Source organism: Thermobia domestica, chromosome 4 (genome assembly GCF_964235325.1).
Source record: "Thermobia domestica chromosome 4, izTheDome1.hap1.1, whole genome shotgun sequence".
NCBI classification, from domain to species: Eukaryota; Metazoa; Arthropoda; class Insecta; order Zygentoma; family Lepismatidae; genus Thermobia; species Thermobia domestica.
In genome coordinates, this window is record NC_137457.1 from 295,893,920 (window position 1) to 295,918,706 (window position 24,787).

The 24,787-nt window shown below is 37.6% G+C and overlaps 1 protein-coding gene across 3 annotated transcripts in view; it reads right to left on the reverse strand.

The window, feature by feature from the left end:
• Nucleotides 1-1,728: 1,728 nt before the first annotated feature.
• LOC145684208 (mitochondrial protein C2orf69 homolog) overlaps nucleotides 1,729-24,787 on the reverse strand; it is a 124,368-nt gene continuing 101,309 nt past the window's right edge. For all 3 annotated transcript variants that reach the window (XM_081756272.1, XM_081756270.1, XM_081756271.1), the window contains 2 exons: nucleotides 12,270-12,865; nucleotides 1,729-2,815 (listed from right to left, as the gene is read on the reverse strand). In XM_081756272.1, coding sequence (XP_081612398.1) covers nucleotides 2,613-2,815; nucleotides 12,270-12,865 — 799 coding nt within the window. In that variant the 3' untranslated portion in view covers nucleotides 1,729-2,612. The remainder of the gene's footprint in view (nucleotides 2,816-12,269; nucleotides 12,866-24,787) is intronic.

Consider the following 24,787-nt stretch of genomic DNA (forward strand, 5'->3'; position numbering starts at 1 on the left):
TTCATAGCTCCCTCGAAAGAGGAGGGATGAGTTGCTGTGACCGAAATCTTTCAATAGCAGGATGCGGACAGGATTGTGACATTGAATTATTTCACGGGCTTCACTATGCACGTCTTGTTACCCATTATAAGTAGCCTACGATCTTCACTCACCAAAGCAAACGACTAAATGATAAATTGGCAGCACAGCTGAAATCATTCGTTTCTTTCCCCAAAGCAAAGGGAAGGTTTGCTCCCAAAGAGGGCGCTGGGGGTGCGGCCGATGGTGATCAGAAAAATGGAAACACCTGTAGTTGGCAACACGTCAGATGTATGGGTTGGCAGTGGTGTCGTGGCGCCCGCAGCGCCGGGCCGCTGGTGGTGGTGTGTTAGGTCGGTCTCCACACTACGTCAGGCGCAGTGGAACAGCAGTGTCCAGTGGCTGCAGCAGACGGAGGTAGTGTAAAATGGGAGACCTCTCAGATTTTCAAAGAGGGCAAATTGTTGGTGCGCGGTTATGTGGAGTGAGTGTGACGGCAGTGGCTACTGTGTTAGGTTGACAGTGTTGAAGGTGATGACGGCCTACACAACACACGGGAAAACCACATCGGGGAAGCGGAACAGTGGGCGGAAGAAAATCATGAGTGACAGGTCACGCCGGGTATTAAAGCGCATTGTCACGCAGAACCGTCGTGCCACTGCGGAGCAAGTGACGTAGGAACTCAATCAGCACCTCCCCCACCCTGTTCCGACAATCACAGTCCGCCGCGAGTTACATCACATGAACTTACGGGGTCGTGTTGCACTGGCCAAACCGCTCATCAGGGACCATAACGCTTTCGCACGCCGCAAATGGTGCCGCGACCATGCAACTTGGACCGTTGAGGACTGGAAACGTGTGATATGGTCGGATGAATCATCCTTCACCCTATTCCCAACCACGGGCCGTGTTTATGTGTGGAGAACGCCCAAAGAAGCTTATGATCTGCAGTGTCTCCGCCCAACTGTGAAACATGGCGGCGGCTCGGTGATGCTGTGGGCCGCCATATCATGGTTTTCATTGTGTCCTGTGGTCACACTTAGCGGACGAATCACTGCCAACGATTATGTCGCAATTTTAGGAGACCACTTGCATCCTATGGTCCGGATGTTGTTCCCGGACAATGACGCCATCTTCCAGGATGATAATGCACCCATTCACACAGTTGGCGTTGTTGCAGCGTGGTTTGAGGAACATCGGGATGAAGTTCAACACCTCCCCTGGCCCGCCCAATCCCCAGATTTCAACATAATTGAACATCTGTGGTCCGTCTTGGAGACACGACTCCGGCGACGATTGCCACCTCCATCCTTTCTCACAGAACTGGCCGATGCCCTGCACTTGCTACCATTCACGACCTCTATGCCTCCATCCCACGTCGCATCAAGGGTGTTCTGAAGGTGAAAGGTGGCCCGACACCATATTAATCTGGTAAGTTGCAATTTCGTTCAGGTGTTTCCATTTTTCTCATCACCATCTGTATGTTTCACATATTTTCCGAGGGCACACTTGAAATAGAAAGGTTCTAAAAATATATATATCATACTACATTCGTGTCAATATGGTGTTTTAAATACAAATTTCTGCATGCTTTAAAAAAAAAAAAAGTTGAGATCATTGAACTGCGGAAAAACTTTTAGTTCAGAGAAACTTAATTGTGTTAAACAGCAAACTCAACGACTTTCCTTTTTTCCAGAAGAAGAGCAATACTTTGTTTAATTGTGTATCCTTTTATTTACAGAATAAAAAAGAACTGTACAATATAGGTCTGACAGCAGTCTCTGAAAGTTTTTGAAAATTTCTCAATATATTTAAATAGCATAAATAAAACGTAACAAAAACACTAAAATTGTAGCAACTCATGTAATACCAATAAAATACAGAATTAAAACACAAACACAGGCCTTAATTCAGCTTTTATTATGGTACAGTACTTTTTTAACAAGCCTTAAGCTTTACCTACTCAGTTATCACAAATATTCATGATAATAGAATGATTTCATTATTGTATACTGTCTTACGTGTACCTCTCATACTTTGCAAATAGACTTTATTCGGTGTTATTTAAAAAAAAACAACACCGAACAATGATGCAAAGAAACGGTACTTATTAATGACATTACTCCATTTGTATATTTGATCACCACCAAGTTACATTTCATCGCAATTGGATGAATATTATGCTTATATGTATACAGTTACCATACGTAAATGTACAGGTCACATGCACACGCACACACAGTATCAATAAAAAATACTGTCTTTTTTATTATTTAACACTTCTTTGATCGAATATTTTCTCGTTAAAAATACAACCTCCAAGCGGCGTCCCAATACACATTACTTGCAAAAACGGCTTATTATTAGTAATATCAATGTTAAAAACGTTCCTTTTTTTTTCTTAATTTACTGGGTACAAATCACCTTGTAACACTGGCAAATCAACCTCGGCATATAACAAGTTTTTTCATTCTTTTTTTTCTTACTTTATGTAACTGTAGACAATCCCATTTTATAAACATATCACGTGTGTAACCAGCAACGGAAAAAAAAAATCGGAAACCAAAATCCATCTATTCTTCGCAAACATACTTTCATTTAACAGGCTGTTTAAAGGCATTTATCACTTCAAAATGAGTGTAAAGATTCGCGATTTGGTTCTCAAAATGCAAGGTTCGTTGCACTGGAGCACCTAGTCGCCGCAGAAGATCAGTAAAAGCTTTCTCTTCTTTCCGTATCCACGGCCGTCGTTCGTCATGCACTTGATATGGAGTCACATGAATGTGAATGCGGATACCTGTAACATAGGAACAGTTTCATATAGTTATCATTTCTCCATTACTACATTACCATGGTCATGACTCTTTACAGGTAAAAAACACAAGACATAGAACATACACGGTTTGTCCGCCAAGTAGTAGAACTGTTTTTTTTCGCCAAAACGTGGTGAAGGAGGGGGATGTTATTGCGCTGGTTGGGTGGCAGGGAATCTTAGCTACCAGCACACCAGTCGCCAGTCGTTCGAAACTTTCACGGAGTGTAGATCGAGTTTAAGATGAACCCCTTTCAAGGTGCCTTGTCATCTCCCCAATGAAGCGTTTGTTAGACCAGCGTTACGCTGTGAAGTGCTGCGTCAAACTGGGTAAAACTGCGAGTGAGGCCTATGACATGATCAAGATTGCTTATGGAAGTGATGCCATGGGCCGATCAAGTGTTTTGGGGTAGCAAAATTTTTTCGGGAGGGAAGAGAGCAAGTTGAAGATGAGCAACGGTCAGGATGGCCTTCAACGCCAAAAAGTAAAAAGAACTTAGTGGAAGTGCGAAATATTTTGATCTCTGACTGCAGATCGAGTGTGACGATGATATCAGAACAATTAAACTTACCAAAATCTATTGTGCAAGAAATTGTGACCGAACACTTTGGGATGAGAAAAGATTGTGCAAAATTGATGCCGAAGGTGTTAACCAAACATGACATCGCACAGCTTCTCCAGCCACCCTACAGCCTAGATGTCGCTCCTGCAGACTTCTTCCTCTTCCCCCGATTTAAAAGGGTAATAAACGGACGGCACCACGGCCAGGGTTTAGGCCATTCAAGAGGCCGTAACGAAGGATCTGAAGAGCATTCCAGTTTCTGCCTTCCACGGAGCCTTCAGTGATTGGCACACTCGCTGGAAACGCTGTGTTGATACAGAAGGGGGCATATTTTAAAAATTATTAAGTCGATGTGTCAATTTTTTTTTTTTTTTTTTTTTTAATTCAGTCCTACTCTTTTCGGACAAACCCAAAACATACAATTCATCCCAGATACGCTGATACGAAATCAAAATAAGTTTTCTCCCCACCACGTTCACGTACGTAGTCGAATAAACATGAAGTTTGGTGTTTCTCTGTGCACTATCAATCTCCACACACAGGGATATACGGGGAGTCTAAATACAGAGTGACTCTCCCATATTTTAAAGGATAATAAAACAAAGTATTGCAGATAGAAACTTGTTTTATTCAAAAATATAAAATGATACTGAGAACAGTTTGTCATTACTTTGTTCTGCAGTGTGTTGAGATGACACAATTGACAATTCAATTATTGTCAATAATATCCAATAAAACCATCAACTTTTTGATTGGGCGTAGCGCTGTCAGTAGAGGAGCGACAGGAGTGGGGGCTCGTTGCTACTGCTCATCACTCTCCTGTTTTCAGTCGTCATTATGGTTTGGGCAAGATGTTATCACGCGTACGCAGTCGAAATGATTTTCAAACGCAGCAATTCTGTGATTATACAGTGCAAAGAGCTTTTCGCTTCAAGTTTACTATTCTACGTAATGAAAATGTTCGTGTTCGGAAGACTATTTTGAAGCGAGTCGAGAATTTTCGAAAACCGGATTCAGCGCTGAAAAAGAAAAAGAAAGAAAAAAAAAGTAATTTGGCCGACCTAAAAGTGCTCGTATGCCTGAGAGTATTGAGGCTGCGTAACAGTCCATTTTGTAGTCCCTAAAAAGTTCTACAAGGAAGCATACTGCAGCTGTTGGGCTTTCTAGGAAGAGTGTACGAACAGAACAAGCTATTTATGAACTGTTTTCAATACCATTATATATGTTTGAATAAACAATTTTCTATCTGCAATACTTCTTTGCTGTACGAGTATTAGCCTTTAAAATGTGGGATGTTTTATTGAGTTACCTTGTATGTATAAAAAAATAATTACAAATTTCAAGATAACACTAAATATTTTAGAATACTTTACTACATTAATCTGTATTCGTGATATAAGTAACATTCTTTTAGTATAATTGAAAATATTGTTGTACATTTGTTATTAATTTGGTAGTCGAGGGTTGATATGTTGGAATGGCAAACTATGACAGAGTTGGGAACTGACAGGGTGCTTTCTGAATTCATGTGATCATTTTGTCTTAATACGCAATCAGGAGCGTCATTTAGGAGGGGCAGGAGGGGACAAGTGCCCCCCGATGAGTTTGGGGAATACATATACTTTAATCGATTGTCTACTAATATACTAGTACAAAACGTGAAAGTCTTATGTCGGTGGTGCTCTTGCCCCCCCCCCCCCCTTCCTCAAGCGAAGTCTAAAATGACGCCCCTGTACGCAATCCAAAAGTAAATTCAATCCGTATGGTTACTATGAACGCATCAGCACGATATGACTGAAATTAAAGTGAAATGAAATCTTTGAGTTTTACGTCCCACGGTTATGCCGGTTAGGCTAAAGGAGACGGTGAAGAGGGAAATGAATGAAATGGTAGAACGAAGAAAGTGGAAGAACCCCGACAAAACCCACGACCACGATGTTTGTCCACCACAAAGTCCACACGGCGCGAGCTTGGATCGAACCAGGGACCCCAAGCACTAGAGGTGAACGCTCTACCACTGAGCCATCGCGCTCCCTGAAATTAAAATGATTTTTTAAAAATAAGTATCGTGCGACCTTCTAATAAAATGATATTTTAAAATTAAACTTTCCTTTGAAGGACTAAATATGAAATATGCTGCAAATAAACACTACAAATAATATAGTATGTATACAATATGTACGACAGTATAAATAATATTTACATATGCTAAATTCATAATAAACTTTGCACGTGTCAAAACTATAGATATTTGTTTATTCTATCGCAGGGCGCAAAATTTCAAAGTCAGACGCCCTCGCCAATCCAAAGAAGATGGTCGCCTGTACCTCCCACGTACAAATTATGAGAGTTTATCTCCCCCCCCCTCCACCACAAACACACACAGCCTTTGGTTTGACAATTAAAGAAAGAGATTACATCAGGCAGGGGTAAAAGAGGATCTGAAAAGTAGGGGAACGCTAGGTAGCGGCATGACGTCACACCGTCCCCCTGCCTATCTTTGCTCATTGTAATTTTTTAGGAACTGGGGGACGCCGTACATATTTTTCGGAGGGAGGGGAAGGTGTCCCCCCGCGTTTCCCTGCACTTTTACCCCTGACATCAGGGCATAAAATTTCAAAACCAGACAATTAGATTCAGGATAATCAATTCTGAATTGGACAGTTCATATACTGTACATGTTAAAAATATCTTACCTTAAAACTTCACGTTTGTGTAACTCTCTCTCTGCACTTAAGTACCAGTTATCGATTACGGTTTTTGGATCGAAGTCTTTAGGTGAAGGGCCTTGATGGAAATTGTCAGCAAATCATCCAATGTGTCAGTCTTCAGTGAATTTCTTTCGGCAATCTTGACTTTGTTGAGACTGCTGAAGCCTCTCTCACATGAAGCAGTACTCACAGGTAAAACTGCTCAAAATGTCACAATTACATGCAAATTTGGGAATCTCGTAATGAAGTTTTCGATTGAGGGTGGGAAAGGAGGGTCAAATTATAACGTTATGAAGACTTCACATTCCGTGGTTTCTTTCACTCAGTGACAATTATTTTCGTGCAAAACAAAAACTGCACAGCCCTGTGAGTTAAGGTAGAAACTATTCCTACTGAACATTGGTCGCCAGCGTCCAATTTCTAGTCGCCAATGACGACTTGGCGACCGGAAATTTTGCACCCTGCTCTATCGTATAGAAGACTCTTGCTTTGAAGTCTGAAAGAACGATATACATAATTGATTTGCTTACAACTTCCCCAACTCTTAACTCGTAAGCAAGCACGTGGGGGTACGGTATACCCCAGCTAGATTTTCTCGTTATTTTCAATACACGTTTATAGTTACACAGTTGTGACAGTCCGTACCTTCCTAAAATAAAATGAATATTTCACTGTCAAGGACGTCATTCTTTGAGAAGCTATTGAACTGTGAAAGCATTCTAAAGTAGCTCGGGGTAAGGTACAGCATACCCCCACGCGCCTATTTACGTTTGTGTGTGTGTGTTTTAAATAGGTTTAACTTCTTTTTCGTTTGAAGTGCAAATTTTACTAGCGATAAGATTAATAGCACCAACCTTTGTGGTGTACTCAGTTGTATACTATTATGCTTTTCGTTAGCACGAGACTTAAAAATATTGTATGAAAAGGGACAAGTCCGCATTCGAAGACGACTTCATAATGCTCTGAGGTCTTATATGAGGAATAGATTTTGGATTAGAAATTAGATTTCTGGGCTTTCGGCAGCTATGGCTATATTAGCCCGTCACGTATGAGGAATGACGTTCTTCGGAAATCACAATATCCGAGGAAAGAGATGAAAGGACTGGAAAAGGAAGAAAAGGAAGGAAGCAGGCTGGGACCTGTGTTTGGTAGCATAACGCCATTTGCCTGGTGCAAATGAGAAGAACCCAGGAAATCCTCACGTCGACTGGATGGCCTGAAAAAAAAAAAAAAAAAAAAAAAAAAACCTTTTACACGACCAAGTGTCCTCACCGGGAATAGATTTTGGTCGAGAAGCCTGACCAAAAATGAAAATAAAAGTTTTATGTTCCACGGTTATGCCCGCTAGGCTAGAGACGATGATGATGAGAAATGAATGAAATGGTGGAATGAAGAAAATGTGAGGAAACGGGAGAACCCCAAGAAAACCCTGGCACACGGTGTTTGTCCAACAAATGCCCGCTAGGCTAGAGACGATGGTGATGAGAAATGAATGAAATGGCGGAATGAAGAAAATGTGAGGAAACGGGAGAACCCCAAGAAAACCCTGGCACACGGTGTTTGTCCAACAAAATGTTCACTTGGCTTGAACGGGGATCGAACCAGGGATCCCATGCACCAGATGTGAACGCTCTACCACTGAGCCACCGCAGCCCTAGCCTGGCCAAGAGAAAGATGAGGTGAACATATGACGAAAGTGAGAACACTTAAACAGTAAATGCCCGAAGAAATATGTTTGTCTCACATGAAAAATGTTTGTGATATTTCCCTAGGTAAGTGAAAGAGAGAATTCCTACGTACATACATGTTTCAAAGACTACTCACGTGCAGCTATTCGTCTTGACTATTTTTTTTATTTATACAATTTCTTATGTTACTAAATGTGAAGCTCTTTCATTAAACTCTGTGCTTTGATTATTGAAATAGTTTCGTAAAAGGTATAATGAAAATACAATATTACACATGAATTTGACTTCTTACAATTCGTATTATCATTAGTACTCCTACTATTAATACTTTTACTATAATAGCAACTAATAATAATAATAATAATAATAATAATAATAATAATAATAATAATAATAATAATAATAATAATAATAATAATAATAATAATGTGTATATCAGAGGAAACATTTCAGGTTTCTAATACAAACGTAGTATGAAACTACCTGTAAGAAAAAAAAGGAAAAAAAAAATCTCATATTCCGAAAATTGAATTTTTTTCTAAAATTAACATTTAAAATCATATCCAAGTATAAAATTAGATCAGTTTTTCCGACTTTGACGACACACCCATAGACGTAAAGATAATAACTTATAAAATATGGCTTTTCTCTAAAGGTAAATTATAGACTTTCAGTCAAGCACCTATAGCATCATCCCTATTTATCCTAGGGTCATGCTTTGTACCTCAATTTCTTCAGAGTAGAACAGCCTTTCAAACGGTATAATTCACATTTCCCTACCACGTATCTGAGGCGTGAAATTTTGAAGACAAATAGGAATTTTTTGTTTAAAATATATCCCCCCTTTTTTATTTACTTTTTCCCCCTCTGAACCCCCTGTGTTAACGCAGAGATCTGAAAAAATCTATAAAAAAATACTAAGATGCGCACTGAATGTGTGTGCAAAATCTCAATCTTCTAGGTGCAAAAGTAAGCGCGCCAAAATATACTCAAAATAGGTCTAACAAAAAATTAGTTCCATTTAAGTTATGACGTCATAACACCCTATGTCTCGGCGCAGAAAGGCATGAAACAATACGTAACATGGTCAACAATGCCCCCACGTTAAAAAAAAAAAAAAAAAAAAAAAAAAAAAAAAAAACGAAGTAAAATGCTTTATTAGTACTTTTTTAATCGAATAATGAAGATACTATCTTACCGTATAAAAATTCAAGAGATAATTTATAAGGGATAATTACCGCATTTTTTTTTTTTTTTACTTCCAAAATAATATTTTTTGAATATTACTTCTATCGTATCTGCATAAACCAAATAGTGAAAACATTCACAAATGCGAGATATTTACATTTTGATTTTTGAAAGTTATACTATTAAAATTTTAACTTTTGTTATTCATTCACTCAACAGAAAATGCTTTAAATATTACCCTTAAAAATATCTAATATTTGATACTCCCACGCCCCTACTTACGTTACAAAATATGGTGCACTTACTCAAGTGTTAAATTAAAGAATCACCGAAGTTAACTTCGTGACGACTGAATTCTTATTTCTGGTAATTCCGTTACAAATACGAGTAATTGCTTGTTTTGCAAGATTGTTATCGATTACGAATTAAATTATTATTATTATTATTATTAATAATAATAATAATAATAATAATAATAACAATAATAATAATAAATAATAATAATAATATCTGGTACTATGTACAGTAGTAGACGCTAAATATTATTGCAAGCTATTGTGGATTTTCGTCGTTCTTGTGATTTCCGCTCAGAATTTCCCTCAACTTTCTAACAAGTTTTCAACTAATTGATGTTATCCTTTAGTTACATTTTGTCTATGTTTAGTCGAAATAAGTTGAAAGAATACAAAGCAATGTATTCACTTGTCCTTTTATTATATTTTTTCTTCTATTTTTACACTTTACTGCAGCAAATATTCCAAACTACATTTCTACATCTTACGGAAGTGAACCTATCAGGGTGTCTACTCAAATTCCAAAATGAAATTTCGTGACCTTCCCAAACCATAAAGTTTTGAAACAGTCTGAAGAGCGAATTTGGGTGCGAATTGAGCTAAATTTTCATGCATGCGATAGAAAAGTGATTTGCTTTCGATTTGGTAGGGTCTAAAGTCGAAAATAGAAATTTTTGGTGGTACATGTTATAGAACAAAATTTTCCAGTCTACACCATATTTCTCCATATATATATATATATATAAATTGTGACCTAAAAGCTAAATTTCGTTATTTTTTCTTGACTTTTATGACCGTTTTCTGATTTCGTGACTTTCACGACCGATAGACACCCTGCTTATTTTTAATTTCGATAAGGTTTTCCCCTATATAAAAAGCTAATTACAAATATATTTTTATTTCAAAATATCTTTTCTAAGTTTGCTGCTGGATAGGCGAAAATGTTACGTAAATTTCCGCATGCCTTAGCTTAATTGATATATATATATATATAATCTGTTGTTTGTATCTGTTAAATTGGAGATTCGTGAAAGTCGTTGTTAACTACTGTAAAGGTTCGAGACCGAAGTGCTATATATATTGTACAAATATTTGATTTATAAATCACTGTAAACAACTAATTAGAGGTTTGCATATACGAAAAAGAAAAAAAGACGCTTGGCGTAACGGCCCGATTTGTGGGCCTGAGCCGCTCCACGCCATCTGTTAGCGATTGGTGAAACTACGTCCTGCTTAGCGACGAATGAGTGGTCAGCGCACTGCTATCGCTAACCAGCGTATCGAGAGCTTTCTAGACCTAGTAGCCGTCACGTGATTTCCCAGTTTGCCTCACGACGCTGAAAATTGAGAAAGCACCGGCCGAGAAGTGAACCCGGGGCGATGTGGACATGATACCAACGTTGCATATACGAGACGTATGCCAAAGAATAAGGGCTAATATTTTTTTTATGCGAGGTTGGCAACACTGATGAAGCTCAGCATGCGCAGAAGCATGCCCTAGTATTCTGTGCTTGCAAATGAGATAGAATTGCGAACATGCGTGTACAAGTAAGGTGAACTGGCTGTCATAATATAAATCCCGCCAAATGTGAAGTGAGATCTGCTAAACGATTTCTGGACGCCACAGGACAGAATGCAGATGACACCAATCGGGAATTGTGTACCATTTACGAAATAACAGTAATGAGTGAAAGGAAGGTCAGGCAATGGTACAGAGAGTTTCGGGAAGGACGTCCAAATGTTTATGAAGATGAGCGCAGCGGAAGGCCTAATGTTCAGAACGATCTGGTGAAACGCGTTAACGAAAGTGCGATCCAATCGCTAGTTCACAATGATTGAACTCGCCAACAGTTTTAGAAAAGCCTCCGAAAACAGTGCATCGAATTGTGACTGACCAGTAGGGTTATCACAAACTGTGTTCGTGGCAAAAATGCTGATTAAGGGGATGAAACATCGATATCGCACGTCGCTGGTTAGTCGAAACAGTAATCAATGCAACTGCGGCACTCTGGTTCTCCTAAAGCGAAGAAATTCAAACAAACATTATCAGTTCACAAACTTTACAAGTAATGAACTCCAACCACACTGTGTCACCGTGTCTCAACGGCAGTTATTAGTTGCATTGCGAGTGCACTGTTCCCTCCCAGGGTGCAATTAACACCAGTCCATAAACAATAGCGTGTGGAGTATTGTCGCAGGTGATGTGTCTCGATTCTGCATTACGACAGACGACCATCATGTGTGTGTGTGGTGGCACCGGAAAAATAGGTCACATCCAGCCAATATTGTGGACCGTCCACTGGCGTTACTCATGGTATAACAAGCCATCGCTATAACTTTCGGTCACCTCTCGTGGTCATTCGCGGAACCTTGCAAGCCCGGTACAATCTTTCACAACAAGACAACGCTCAGCCACACACACGTGTGTCTAGAGACTGCCAACGTCATGTTGAGGTGTTTCCCTGGTCAGTAAGGTCACCTAATCTCTCCCCAACTGAACAAGTTTCGAACGGGCTTGGACGCCAACTCCGCGCCACTGCCGATCTGTAAGGTCTCGAGGTGCAGTTACAGCAACTGTGGACTGACTGACCACAGACAACAATACAACAACTTTACGACCCAGTTCCAAGGCGCATCAACGCATATATCAATGTCTAAGGAGGTGCTACACCTTACTGATATAATGATCCAAACTTCTAGAATTACTTCACTCGATGATTTTCAATGAAGTCAATGTAAACTAGTCAAAGTGTTATTGACAAAGATTCCAGCGAGGATCTAAACAATATAAGCTCAAATTTCCACTAGGACAGGTCGTTAGTACTGCCTATTCATTTATGTAATATGTATCTACATAGCGTCCATTACTGAATAAAGATACTGATCTAGTTCGGATACATAAAAGCGTACGTACGTAATTTTTTTACCCTAATATTTGCTACTTAAACAATTCAAAATAATATTTAAAAACCATCCAGTAACAAAACCAGACTTACCTAGCCGCGTAAGCGTTTCCAACAAGCTCCTAGACGTAATCCATGTATTCTTTCCACCAGCATGACCTCCATCCAACCAGTACATGTCACTTATTCGAGAAACCAGTTTCATCATTGTATCGTCATCAGGAGTCAGTGTTTTGATGTAGTGAAACTCATAAATGAACTGATTTAACACAACACAGCCTTTGCTGAACCCTATCAAAGTAAGCTCAGCCTTATCAAGATTGATATTCTCCTGCCACCACAATGGCGGAAGGTGCTCCTCCTCTCGCTTTTCACACTTTGGTTCTTCGGGACCGTTCTCCTCACAATGAGCATCTTCCCCTAATTCCCCCAACTCCGCCACGCCTTCGTCCACGTGCGACGCCTGTCTCCGAGAATCGTCTTCTTCCTCCTCGGGGCATTTCAGCGAATGCGACGTTTGTGCGAGGGGTTCCAGTTCCGAGGACGGCAGTGAGTGAATTCTCTGGGAAATCCCTTGCAGCAGGCGCTCGAGGTGTTGGAGGGCGTAGTGGGTAGGTGTATGGTCAGGGGCTCCACAGTTATTGCATGGAACAAAATTGTCATAGCAACTAAATGTCTTGTATTCCATCCTGCAATGAAGGAATGTCACATGATAACATAATTATTGAACATGAATTACGCACAAATAACACAGGATTTCTCACTGAACAATTAATTTTTCCTGCAAGTACACACAACTTAAATGTGTCTTCATCTGCCTATTTAACGAACTATTTCCCTGACTTATATGCCAAATGTTTTTTCCTGAAAAACCAAATGATTGAAAAAGTTCTATCAGGATGACCAACTTTGGAAACAGAAAGTGAAACTATCTTTCGGCAAGAACACTAAGATTTCATTTCACTAACCTATGGATGCATATCTAGCATCAATTTGCCCTTGGACATTTTATCTCATATTTTTGCTCAAAATAGTATATATTAAACATTTTACAGCGAACAAATGTTTCTTGATTTCAAATATTATAATTTATTAAAAACCTTGTAGATAAATACTCAGTATTCTCGTCTTTGATAAAGGGGAACTTTACTTCGATTTCCGGAAGTAAATGTGCGGTTTACACTCCACGTCAAATTCTAAGTCCATGTCTCATGTACAAACAGTAGTGAAAAAAGTGCTAAAATCACTGAAAAATTTAAATCACTGGACTGGTGAAGACACAAACCCCAATCATCTGCTTCTCAGAACCTGTTGGCTTAGTTCAGATCATAAGAAACATCGAACACAGACAGCTGATCGTGTTGCTGGTATTTCAAACGGTTGAGCATCCGTACTGTAAGAGGAAGATAGAATTCTCGCTAGTAGTTCGATCCTAGCCCATGTGAATTAGTGGAGGCCATAATCATGTCTGTAGATTTTCTTGGGGTTTTCCCATTTACTTCCATATTCTCTTTCCACAATTATTTCATAATCACTGAATTTAACTAATCACCTAGGATTATCATTTCATTTTTTAAGATGTAGTCACATAACTGTCTTGGTTCTTCTGTTCCAATCCTATTTGAAAACTAATGAAAGATATATATTTTTAATGAAACTTCACATACATGTAATATCATACATTACTAATACTTTTTTTTTTTTTTTTTGTACTTCCAGATAACTAAGTAGAGGACATAAATAGCAAAGAAAAACAGAAAGAGCTGTTATTGAATTCTCGCAAAAACAGAATATCCAAGCTTCGGTGATCCAAGAGGCTGCAGTCGGCATATGGAGAAGGCACAATTTTACATTAGCAATGTTAAAAGAGGGATCAAGCTTCGAAAACTGTAAACCTTGGTAGCGGATAAACATTAACATGGCAGACTAGTAACCACATTAACGGATGAAAATCGAGAAAAAAGAACCATCATGTGACCATACAAAAGTTGTGTAACATCTGAATGCGAATAGAATGTTACAGAAATATTAATATATGAGTTGATGTAAGGTACTAGACGTAAGTTGAGGTAAGGTGAAAGAACTTTCTACTTGGCAGTGCTGTTCTGCATTTGAAACAGGAAATACCGTCCCCACAGTGGCGTAACGTTCAAGTTTGCAAGACGTGCAGTGTAAGCGGGCCCGCATCTCCTTTTTTGACTGAGAAAGGCTAGATTCTGTATTACGATGCTTTTTTTTTTTTTTTTTTTTAACTATAGTTCTAAATGTGCATTATGGGAAGAACAGAGAAATTAATAAAATGTTAAATAATTCCGTATTTTATTTTTGTGCTGATTTCGGTGAAGTTGATAAGTATGCCCAACAGTCTCAAAAACAGACCAAACCGCAGATAGAATATGAGTTCTTTCGCGCGCGCACTGTTTTCCTTTCCCTCAGTGTCGCTATACGTAGCAGATCCAACATGAAAAAGCAGAAGATATAGCTACTATGAAAAGCTGAAGTATAGATGCTGCTTACGATGCACAAAACTATAACAGGCTTAACATTTATCCTCATTCCATCCAGTTCACAAATTTAAAATCAACCCCTCATCAATATTTTTCACTCTCGTGTAATTAACTTTTAATTTACTTTAGAAAATAACTTATAACAGTGAAAGGATGTCACTGGGTTTTTAATAACAATCTTACTGCGTACAGAAGTGATAAAAATGCATGGTCACTGAAAACTGTGAATTTCTGTTCTCTCTCATTAATAATTTACCCGCTAAATAACTGAATAATTTCTACACATAATGTAACTTAATAATGATATAATGAGCATTAATAAGCATTTTTGCCTGCTGCAATAAACTGGTATATGCCATCCATTCAATTCCTAGAAATTTTCATTACAGTTTCAGGAGATTCGAAATGTATTTTTCCAGGAAGACCCGCTTATTAAACGTTACAACACTGAGTAGTCAGTAATACCAAAACCCTCCTACAGCCCTGACTTAGCCCCATTTGATTTCCTACAGCCCTGACTTAGCTCCCCTCCCCACCCACACACACAAACACAATATTTCTGAAGGAACATTTTCATAACGTGAAGACATTAAAATTGTTGTCAATGAATGGATTTAAAAACAATTTCCGAATTTTTCCAAAGAAGATTTCAGCATTAGGTTGAAAGGTGATAGAAACGTGTCAAGCACAGGAGACTAATATGAACAGCCAGCCTAAATAGATATGCTACATATATACTTAAGATATATATTTCGACCTACTGTTAAGATTTTTTTTTTTTTTTTTTGGACAAAAGTGAAACTGTTTCTCATTCCTCCCTTTAGTTTCTCTCAATATTGTTTCTTGTGTTATACAGGGTGATTACAATTAAAGTTCTACTTTCAAAATGGTGTAAAAAAGAACCACTGGTCAAAATGACTTCAAATTTGAACTGAATATACTTAAAGAAGTGGAACACGGTATGGCATAAGAAAAAGTTCTAAAGTGTATCAATAGATGGAGCTGTAAGCGGTATAACGAAAGTGGATACGACTACAAGTGACATTTTGAACCGAGATGCGACGGCTTTGGCATGAGTTGCACATTAAAACAACTGTACTGTTCAATGTGCATGATTGTTTCGGTCTTGTGACGGAAAAAATGATTTTTCCCATCCAATGTGGTACACCTTGCCGTGATGGATGGGTCTTCCACTAACAGTACTACAACTGTTGAATGACTTGGAAGTCATTTTTTCCGTCACAAAACCGAAACAATCAAGCACATTGATCAGCACACTTGGTTTAATGTGCAACTAATGCCAATAACGTCGTATTTTGATTCAAATGTCACTTGTAGTCGAATCCACTTTCATTATGCCGCTTACAACGCCACACATTGATACACTTTAGAACTTTTTTCTTATGCCATACCGTTTCCCCTTTCTTCAAGTATATTCAGTTCAAATTTGAAGTCATTCTGACCACTATTATTATTATTATTATTATTATTATTATTATTGACTATTATTCTAGCAATATTATATTATGAATATTGGATAACGTATTTTAATTTGGAACGAGTGGCTGACAGGAGAAAACTGACTGAATCTGTATTTGTAGAAAAGTTACTTGACAACCAATGTACCTCAGACTATATTTTAAAAAATGTTGATTTTAAAGTTCCAACATATGGTACAAGGGTAAAAATTTTATTGCGACCGCATAATAGAAAACATATTTTAATCTGTAGGATTTTAAAAAGTTATAATGAATACATATCTTGAAATATGACTTTATTTTAGAATTTTAAATATAAGTTAGTAGTTTTTATTTTTTTACTTTTAATTTTTGACACTTCTTTGTTTTAATAATTGACGTACACTACACTGTCAGTGTTTTTATTATAAATAATTTATGTTATAGATGTACTCATAATTTTATCACTTGTACTATATATTCATTGCTAAAATAATGTAGAATAAGACAAAGTGCTGTATTTTAGCTGTTCTCAGCACGTAAAAATAAAGTTTATTATTATTATTATTATTATTATTATTATTATTATTATTATTATTATTATTATTATTATTATTACAGTATTTGGGAAGTTGGACTTTAATTATAATCACCCTGTATTATTCAGTGGGTGCTCATACAGAGAAACTTCCTTTTGTGTATTAGTCCCTTTCTATGGTTTCACTATTTACTTACCTGAACACAAACGAAGTTAGCATGTATCAAACACGTGGGAGAATACAGATCGTTTAAAAAAAACAATGGTGAAGTTTGTTACTGGATAAGATAAACAATTTGTTATGATACATATGTATGTAATTAAATAAAAGGTACGGATCACCGGGTATTGAACTTTCTCGCTCGCATTTCTTAAATTACAATAACTTTACTGTTCAATATTTATTTGTGAAACACGAACAGCCTTATAATAGGTGTTTTCGGAAAACTTCGTTTGAAGAGAACTCACCTTAGATACTAAGACATTCCTCATTTTGAGATTTAAAAGTCACTGGTTCATAAGAACAGATGACAGACATTTTTTTTTTTTTTTTGAGCCGAGGATTAAGACATTCCTCATTTTGAGATTAAAAAAAAAAACTAAAAGTATATAGTAAACAGATCACCTCCAAGCATCAAAGACTATATAGGAGAGTGAAATCATTTTAAAATAGAAGTGACAACATGTTTTGTTTGTAACGCGGATAGTTTTAGAAAAGTGAAAACGAAAATCATTTCATAAACAATCCTAGTTTCAACTTTCAGTTCCGCAAAAAGTAGAAATGAAAGTGCAAGGAAACTACTATCTAAACCTTAGACAATTTAGTTAAATCGTTCAAAGATCTATCAACCACACGCCTCCTAGTGACTACTCGCGCTTACTCGAGACGGGATCAGTGACTTCGGAAAAGTGCTGTGTAGATTCTGGTTGCAATGGACACCATAATATTGTAAGTACGCTCACAAGAACTCTATTGGTAACCTTAGTGAAATTCACATCCGCGTTACAAACAAAACATGTTGTCACTTCTATTTTAAAATGATTTCACTCTCTTATATAGTCTTTGATACTTGGAGGTGATCTGTTTACTATATACTTTTATTTTTTTTATTTTATTTTTTTTTTAAATCTCAAAATGAGGAATGTCTTAATAGGTCCACTTATTTGACGAATACGAATCCCCTGACTTCTCCAGGTTTTCAAAGTGACGGTTTACAAACTTTCAGTTTATATATTGTAAAAAGGCACCTATAAAAAGATTTTTCCCGATCAGGGATTTCCTGACCTACTATGCATGTACATGTATATTTTCGTCGACAATAACGGTCTATGCATGCTCATAGACGACAAATGACGAAATGATGTTCCGAATTGATTCTGGGTCTTAAGTTGCAATACTAGGTCTAATGCTGTATCCTGTAAGTATTTTGGTAAAATTTCCTTCTTTTTGGCTGGTGATCGTGACTGCTTGGTTGCCATGTGATCGAACAACATAAAAAATCTGTCTGGGTCCTCATGCACGTGTCCTGAATATTTCGTAAGATGAGGCATGCTAAAAGACATATTAGATGCACCCTGTCAAATTAAAATTTGTATTGTTCTTTCCTCCTGGCCTATATGTTATTTACCAGATCTCGTTTCCGGCATAAAATCGCACTCAAAGAAGGTGAAAAAGAGGAGGAAGAAGAAGAAAAAATAGAAGTTAGAAAAAATTTGGCACTAACTTAATTGATTCTGTGCCTGTTAAAAAGTCAATAAAAAGAGCGTCCCGTACAAAACTCCCGTGCCTATCACCATGAAATGTTTTGTAGAAGAGAGATATAACGGTCCGAGTGTTTTTTTTTTCTTGGCCAATTTTATTACAAAATTTCTAAATACAAAATGTCTTTGAACTACAAAGATTACTAATGTCTTTTCTTCTAAGTGACCTGGATGAAGGAGGAAGGTGTTCTATATGGTGCCCCTTCACTCAAAACAGTCTCCAAATCACTTGCAGGGTTTTGGTGAATCTTATAGGAAAACCCCCTCAGTCCAAAGCAGCTTCGCGAGGTTGGTTATGGTAAGGATCCCTTAGTCCAAATCGACCTCGGGTTAAGGTAAAGGTTTACCCCTAGTCCAAAGCGACCGCGGAGCATGTGTTGGTTTATTTGATCAACGGTCAGACTGATGCTCGCTTCCTCCGTGGTACCTCTTTTATGTGTCCTCTTCGGGTGGCTCGTCTTCTTTCGGTTTCCTTCGTGTGGCTCGTCTCCTTTCGCTTACCTTCGTGTCTTCCTCTTTAGTGTATCGTCTGCTTATTTGTAAATATTAGCATGTGTCGTCTATGAGCATGTGCTTGTGTTGTGATGTGGGGATCCTTACAATATAGTGTATGCGTAGGTAGAGAAGTTTTGAAAAACAAACTAATTTATTTTACAAAATATTCCTTAACAAACAGTCTCTTGTTGAAATATTTTTTAAAGCAGAAATATTAAATCATTGGCTCCAGTTGCAACAGTTATCTCTTTCAGGTATTTCTGATCACATAACAAATATCTATTGTAGCAAAATAAAGGTTAAAACAGTGGGTTCTGAGAAGTAAAAATTTGCTGACTTTCCTTGGCTCTCCAAGGTTTTTCCAGTTTTTCATGAAATTTCAAAAATTTACGAATAAGTTGAATTCCCTGACTTTTCCAGGTTTTCAAGTTGGCGGGAACCTTGTTAGAGTACATTACTTTTTGTAGCTATTTTCAAGAGAAATGAGTTAAATGAAATGATATCTTTTGAGTTTAACGTTCTATAATTATGTCCTTTAAGCTAAGGGAGACAATGATGAAAGTAAGTGAATGATGATGGAAGAATTGGTGGAATGAGAAAGTGGGAGGGAACGGGAGTACCCCGAGAAAACCCACAAGAACGATGTTGCCCACCACGAACTTTATGGCCGGGGATCAAACCAGGGAACTTAACGCGCCAGAGGTAAGCGCTCTACCACTGAGTCACCGCGTCCCCCAAGAGAAATGAGTTATGCCATATTGTAAGGCTCTTAATTAAACACTGATACCTGATATAGAAACGAAATTTTTAGAACCATCTTCGAGAAAATAGTAACTTTCGACTCAAACCCTACCCCCTTATTTTGGGGTAGGAAGACATTTTAAAAAAACGTCCTGAAAATCTTGAACGTTTAAAATTTGATCCGGAAACCTTGAACGATATGGCCTTTAGGCGAAACACCGAAACGAACGGAAGAGTAAACGTACAAAAATCACTACTTCGACATGCAGAGTCATGTAACGTGTAAATCCGTTGAACTCTTGAATTAGATTTATTTCGCGATCACAACTTGTTTCTGTCCTATCGTCCCTATAAACATGATCTTACATGACTAAACCTGCTGCATTACGGAAAAGTTTGTGAGATATTAATAACAGCTCTTTAATGTTGGCACAGATAATCAAATTCCTGCCATACTGGCAGTGGTGTAACAAATCCCTTCGGGGCAAGAAGATATTGTGGAGTCTCCCCAATAGGTGAGATCTTTTGTATATTTAACAGATGAAGTTTGATGCACAACAGACACCCTCTTATCATTCAATAACAACGGGCTTCCTTAATTTACGTATATCTGGTATCCTACTTCGTTCTGGAGTATCTCCTCGGGTCTCCCTTGCTGCAGCAATAACTGGTCCGCCCCTTGTGTGAGCCATGAATTGGTAACACCATTAAAACAAAATAGATCAGCCCACTTTCGACAAAGACATTTTATATATACACACAAAGTTTTTATAATTATTATAATAATATATTGATGATCAGTTTCAGCATCGTTTCAGTGATCCTCTTGCTATTTTATATTTACGAGGCTAGTCTAAGCTGGTTGTCTACAAGGTATTTTGAAGTCTACAATGCGAGCTGATTTGATGGTTTTATTGTTTAGATGATTTTTGCAATTTGAACAATAGAAGGAAGGAATGTCGAAACAAGTTTGCTACTAATACGAAATTTTATAATGATATCTCACATACACAATGTAATTTAAATATTCAGTAACAAGTAATTAATATAAGATTCAAACAGCCGATATGGGTGCCGGGTTCCTGTATGTTCCACTGCTTGAATCGTCGACTGTTACGGCTCTGCATATCCGACATAGAATGTCCGGTGTTATGACCTGCAATGCATGTGCTATACGGACACAATCCTAGAGCCACTAGCATGGTCAAGAGGCCAAAGGCATTAGATTGGCGATCGAGGATCGAAATCTCACTCAGGGCATATTATGTATTGTTTTTTCGCAGCTTCAAGGGCACAACCGAACTACCCCCCCCCCAAAAAAAAAAAAATAAAATAAATGAACGAAGGTCCTGGAAGGATGTGGATAATGATGATTATGTACATTGTTTTTAATGAACCTCAACAGGAAGAAACTGTATGGCGTCAGATACAACGAAGGATGTAACTGCGGAAGTACGTGATCGTCAATTGTAATACCCCTGAACAGGGATTCCATTTATTTGACGACCATGAATTCCCTGACTTTTTCAGGTCACGATTTGCAAATTTTTAGGACTATTAGAAAAACAACTATATTTCTCGCAATCACAGTTTCTTTACCTGCTATGCATGTACATGTATAGAGTGGGAGTGTAGCTAGAGAACTTTTGCAAAACAAACTAACTTATTTTACAAAATATCCCTTACTAAATAGTCTGGTAAGAAAAAGAAAGTTCTGAAAAGTAGAAATTCGTACCTAAATTCCCCGACTTTTCATTTTTTTTTTTTTTTTTTCCATCAGGATTTCCAGGTTTCCCAGATCAACGCCGAATGGTCTCTATGGAGTTTACATTGGAATTTTGATAGTGATTTGTCTGAATTTCCATGACAAAGATAGTAAATATTTCGTGACCCGCGAACACTATCATTTACGGTGAGATATAGACTTTTTTTTAAATCGGCCTTCACCACCTCCACGGCTGTCCAACCCTCTCTTTTTATTTTTTAAATACAGTATAAGCTTGCTACTCATAAACAAGTACAAGCACACGTATATCATAATTTGTCCTATCTCTTTGATTATTTATAACCACCAAACTTATTTTTTTCTTCTGTAGAATTTGAACTTTTTATTTATTTAATTTGTTTTTTTTTATCACTTGACGTTTTAACACCTTTCAGCACTCTTCAAGCTTCTTTATTTCTCAAGATAATTTTTTTCTAACAATGTTTTTTTTTTTATTTTTTAATCTGTTTAGTGGTCTGAGGTATTCTTCATATTTTCTGTGGCAAGTTGAAAAATAAATAAATAAATAAAAATTTTGTCTCTTCTGTGAAACAAAGCAATTTCTCTGACTTTCGGCGTACCTTGAAGCAATTCTCTAACTTGAAGGTCAATGTGAACCCTGTTCTATGATTTGAAGCTATGTCCTTTCAGGAAGCTATGGCCTAAACACACTATCAATGGATGAGTCAAGTAATTTCTGCACTTTCGGTGAGAACGAAAGTGCTAGGTTTCTAAAAGTGGTATTCTTAGTTTCAAACAGTATGGTAAAGAAAGCATAGGCCGGTTTATGATTCAGATATATCTTAAAGCCATACTTTTCCTAATGTTATTAACCCTACATCTCTTCATTGTTTAAAGTTTCCAGGTTTGGAAATGTAAAAATAAATAAAAAATAAATAACGTTTATACGTCAATATAAAACATAATTGCTGGAAGTTCTTCATATAGCACATTTCTTTGAAACCCACTGGAAACAAATAACGCCGCAAATGCTGAAGGAAGTACCTTACACTCATGGGCATTCGCAGGGAAAGAGTGTGTGGCCCTCAAATGAATCAGTAATTTGAATTAAATTTCCGAGCACGAGCTAGTTTCTGACTCTCGAATAATACGTATTTCTTTGGGTTTCCAACTTTTGTGTTTAAAAGTACCTGATACATGATACTAGATGATTAGGAAAATACAAAAAACATTTCTCATTTTGCTGAAAACTGTGCCAGGAATACTGGAATTATAGCATACAAATCAACCCCTCGGCAATTCCTTTCCACGTCCTTCTATACCAAGCTGAACCTTTTATGCCAAAAGACCATAAATATTTTAAACAAGCAGAAGTATCACGTGTACACCATGTGAAGGAGTTTGGTTTGAATGCCGTGATATATTCTCAATTATAACTGAAACCGGAAGTGCTAGTAATTTCTTTAACACTTTCGGTTTTAGTAAAGAGTAGAGACTGAATATATTCCTAGAATGCTTAATTGATTTCAGAAAACCGCTTCTCGCTATCTATTACAGTTTTTACTCTATAGAGATCAACATTAAAACCGCCACTTCCGGTTTGAAAAGAGAATTAAGAGGGAAAATGGTACCTATTCTTAGAACACTAATACTACTTAAAAAAATATTGCTTCTCGCTATTTCTTATTGTCTATGTGGATCAATATTGAAACTGAAAGTTGTAGGGGAATTCTATCATTTGCAGTTTCATTAGAGTGATAGGAACGGAGATTAAATGTACTCTTGAGACGCGTAATCGATTGTAGAAAACCGTTTCTCGCTATCTATTACTATTTTTGCTCTATAGGCATTACGTTTAATGCCGGAAATAGTTGAAATTCCGGTTTGAAAAATCATCTCCATCAGCGAACTCGATTCCTAATTCAGGGTGTCTACTAACATTCCAAAATGAAATTTCGTGACTTTTTCATGACCTTTTCTTTACTAAACCATAAAATTTCGTATCATTCTCAACAGCAAATTTGGGTGCGAATTAGGCCGAATTTTCATGCATGCGATAGAAGCATGCTTTGCTTGGGCTTTGGTAGCGTCTAAAGCCGATCATAGATATTTTTGGGGGTGAATTTTGATGTTTTATAGAACAAAATTTTCTAGTCTGTACTTATATTTGTATAGATAAAAAAAATATTCCTGACCCAAAAGCTAAATTTCGTGACTTTTTCTTGATTTTCGTGACCGTTTTCTGATTTCGTGACTTTTTCTTGACTTTCGTGACCGTTTTCTGATTTCGTGACTTTTTCTTGACTTTCGTGACCGTTTTCTGATTTCGTGACTTTCGTGACTGACAGACGTCCTGTAACTTTAGACTCTCAACATCCTGTCCAAGATTGATGCTGATCCATCAAAAGTAGTTCTTAAGATTATTTGTCTCCTGAATAAACAGGATACATATATGAGGTGTGTTCAAAAAGTACCGAACCTTTAGTTGGCAAAAATACATTTATTGATTTGGAAATTCGAAACACTAGTCCCCTTCAAAGTAGCCTCCTTAGTAAAGCACACACTTCTCCCAGCGCTCCCGCCATTATTGGAAACACTTCTGGAACATAGTTTTTGGAATGGTGAACAACCATGCCGTCGCATTCCGCGTTATGTCTTCTCTTGCCTCAAATCGGGTCCCTTTTAGTGGCATTTTCAACTTGGGAAATAACCAAAATCCACACGGAGCCATGTCGAGTGAGTAGGGCCTGTTTGCATTGTCCAGCATGTCCTGTGCGATGTCCAGACGCCATTGCTTCTGCTCCATTGTTAGCAGCTTCAGTACAAATTTTGCGGACACTCTCCTCATGTGCAAATTCTCGTTCAAAATTGAATGTACCGATCCGATGCTTACCCCTATATCGATCGCAACTTCTCGGACTGTGGTATATCGTCCTGCAAAACCACAGTCCGCACTTGTCATTCCGGCTTGTTTAGTGCCTATGTGAACGTGGTTCACTGTTCAGTGATGTGCAGCTATTTTTGAGGCTGCTTCACCACTCCTTTATGCGTGAGGTGCTCATGATATCGTTCCCGAAAGCCTGTTGAATCTTGCGAATGATTTCCGGTTGGGTATCGCCAAGCTTTAGGCAAAATTTGATGCAATATAGCTGCTCAAGTTTTTCCTATTATTTTACAAAAAAATTGAAATCCGACGACCGCTCGCTACACATCTTCATTCGTTGGTTAGATACTTTTTAAACTCACTTCGTATATAAAGGAGTATTGATAAATCAAACTCCTTAAAAAATGTCTTTTACTATGAAACAATCTTGCTAACGCCTATGGTCATGTTTAATCCATCCATATGGCCTGGCCTTTATTTTCATGAATCGCGCAAGTCAAGG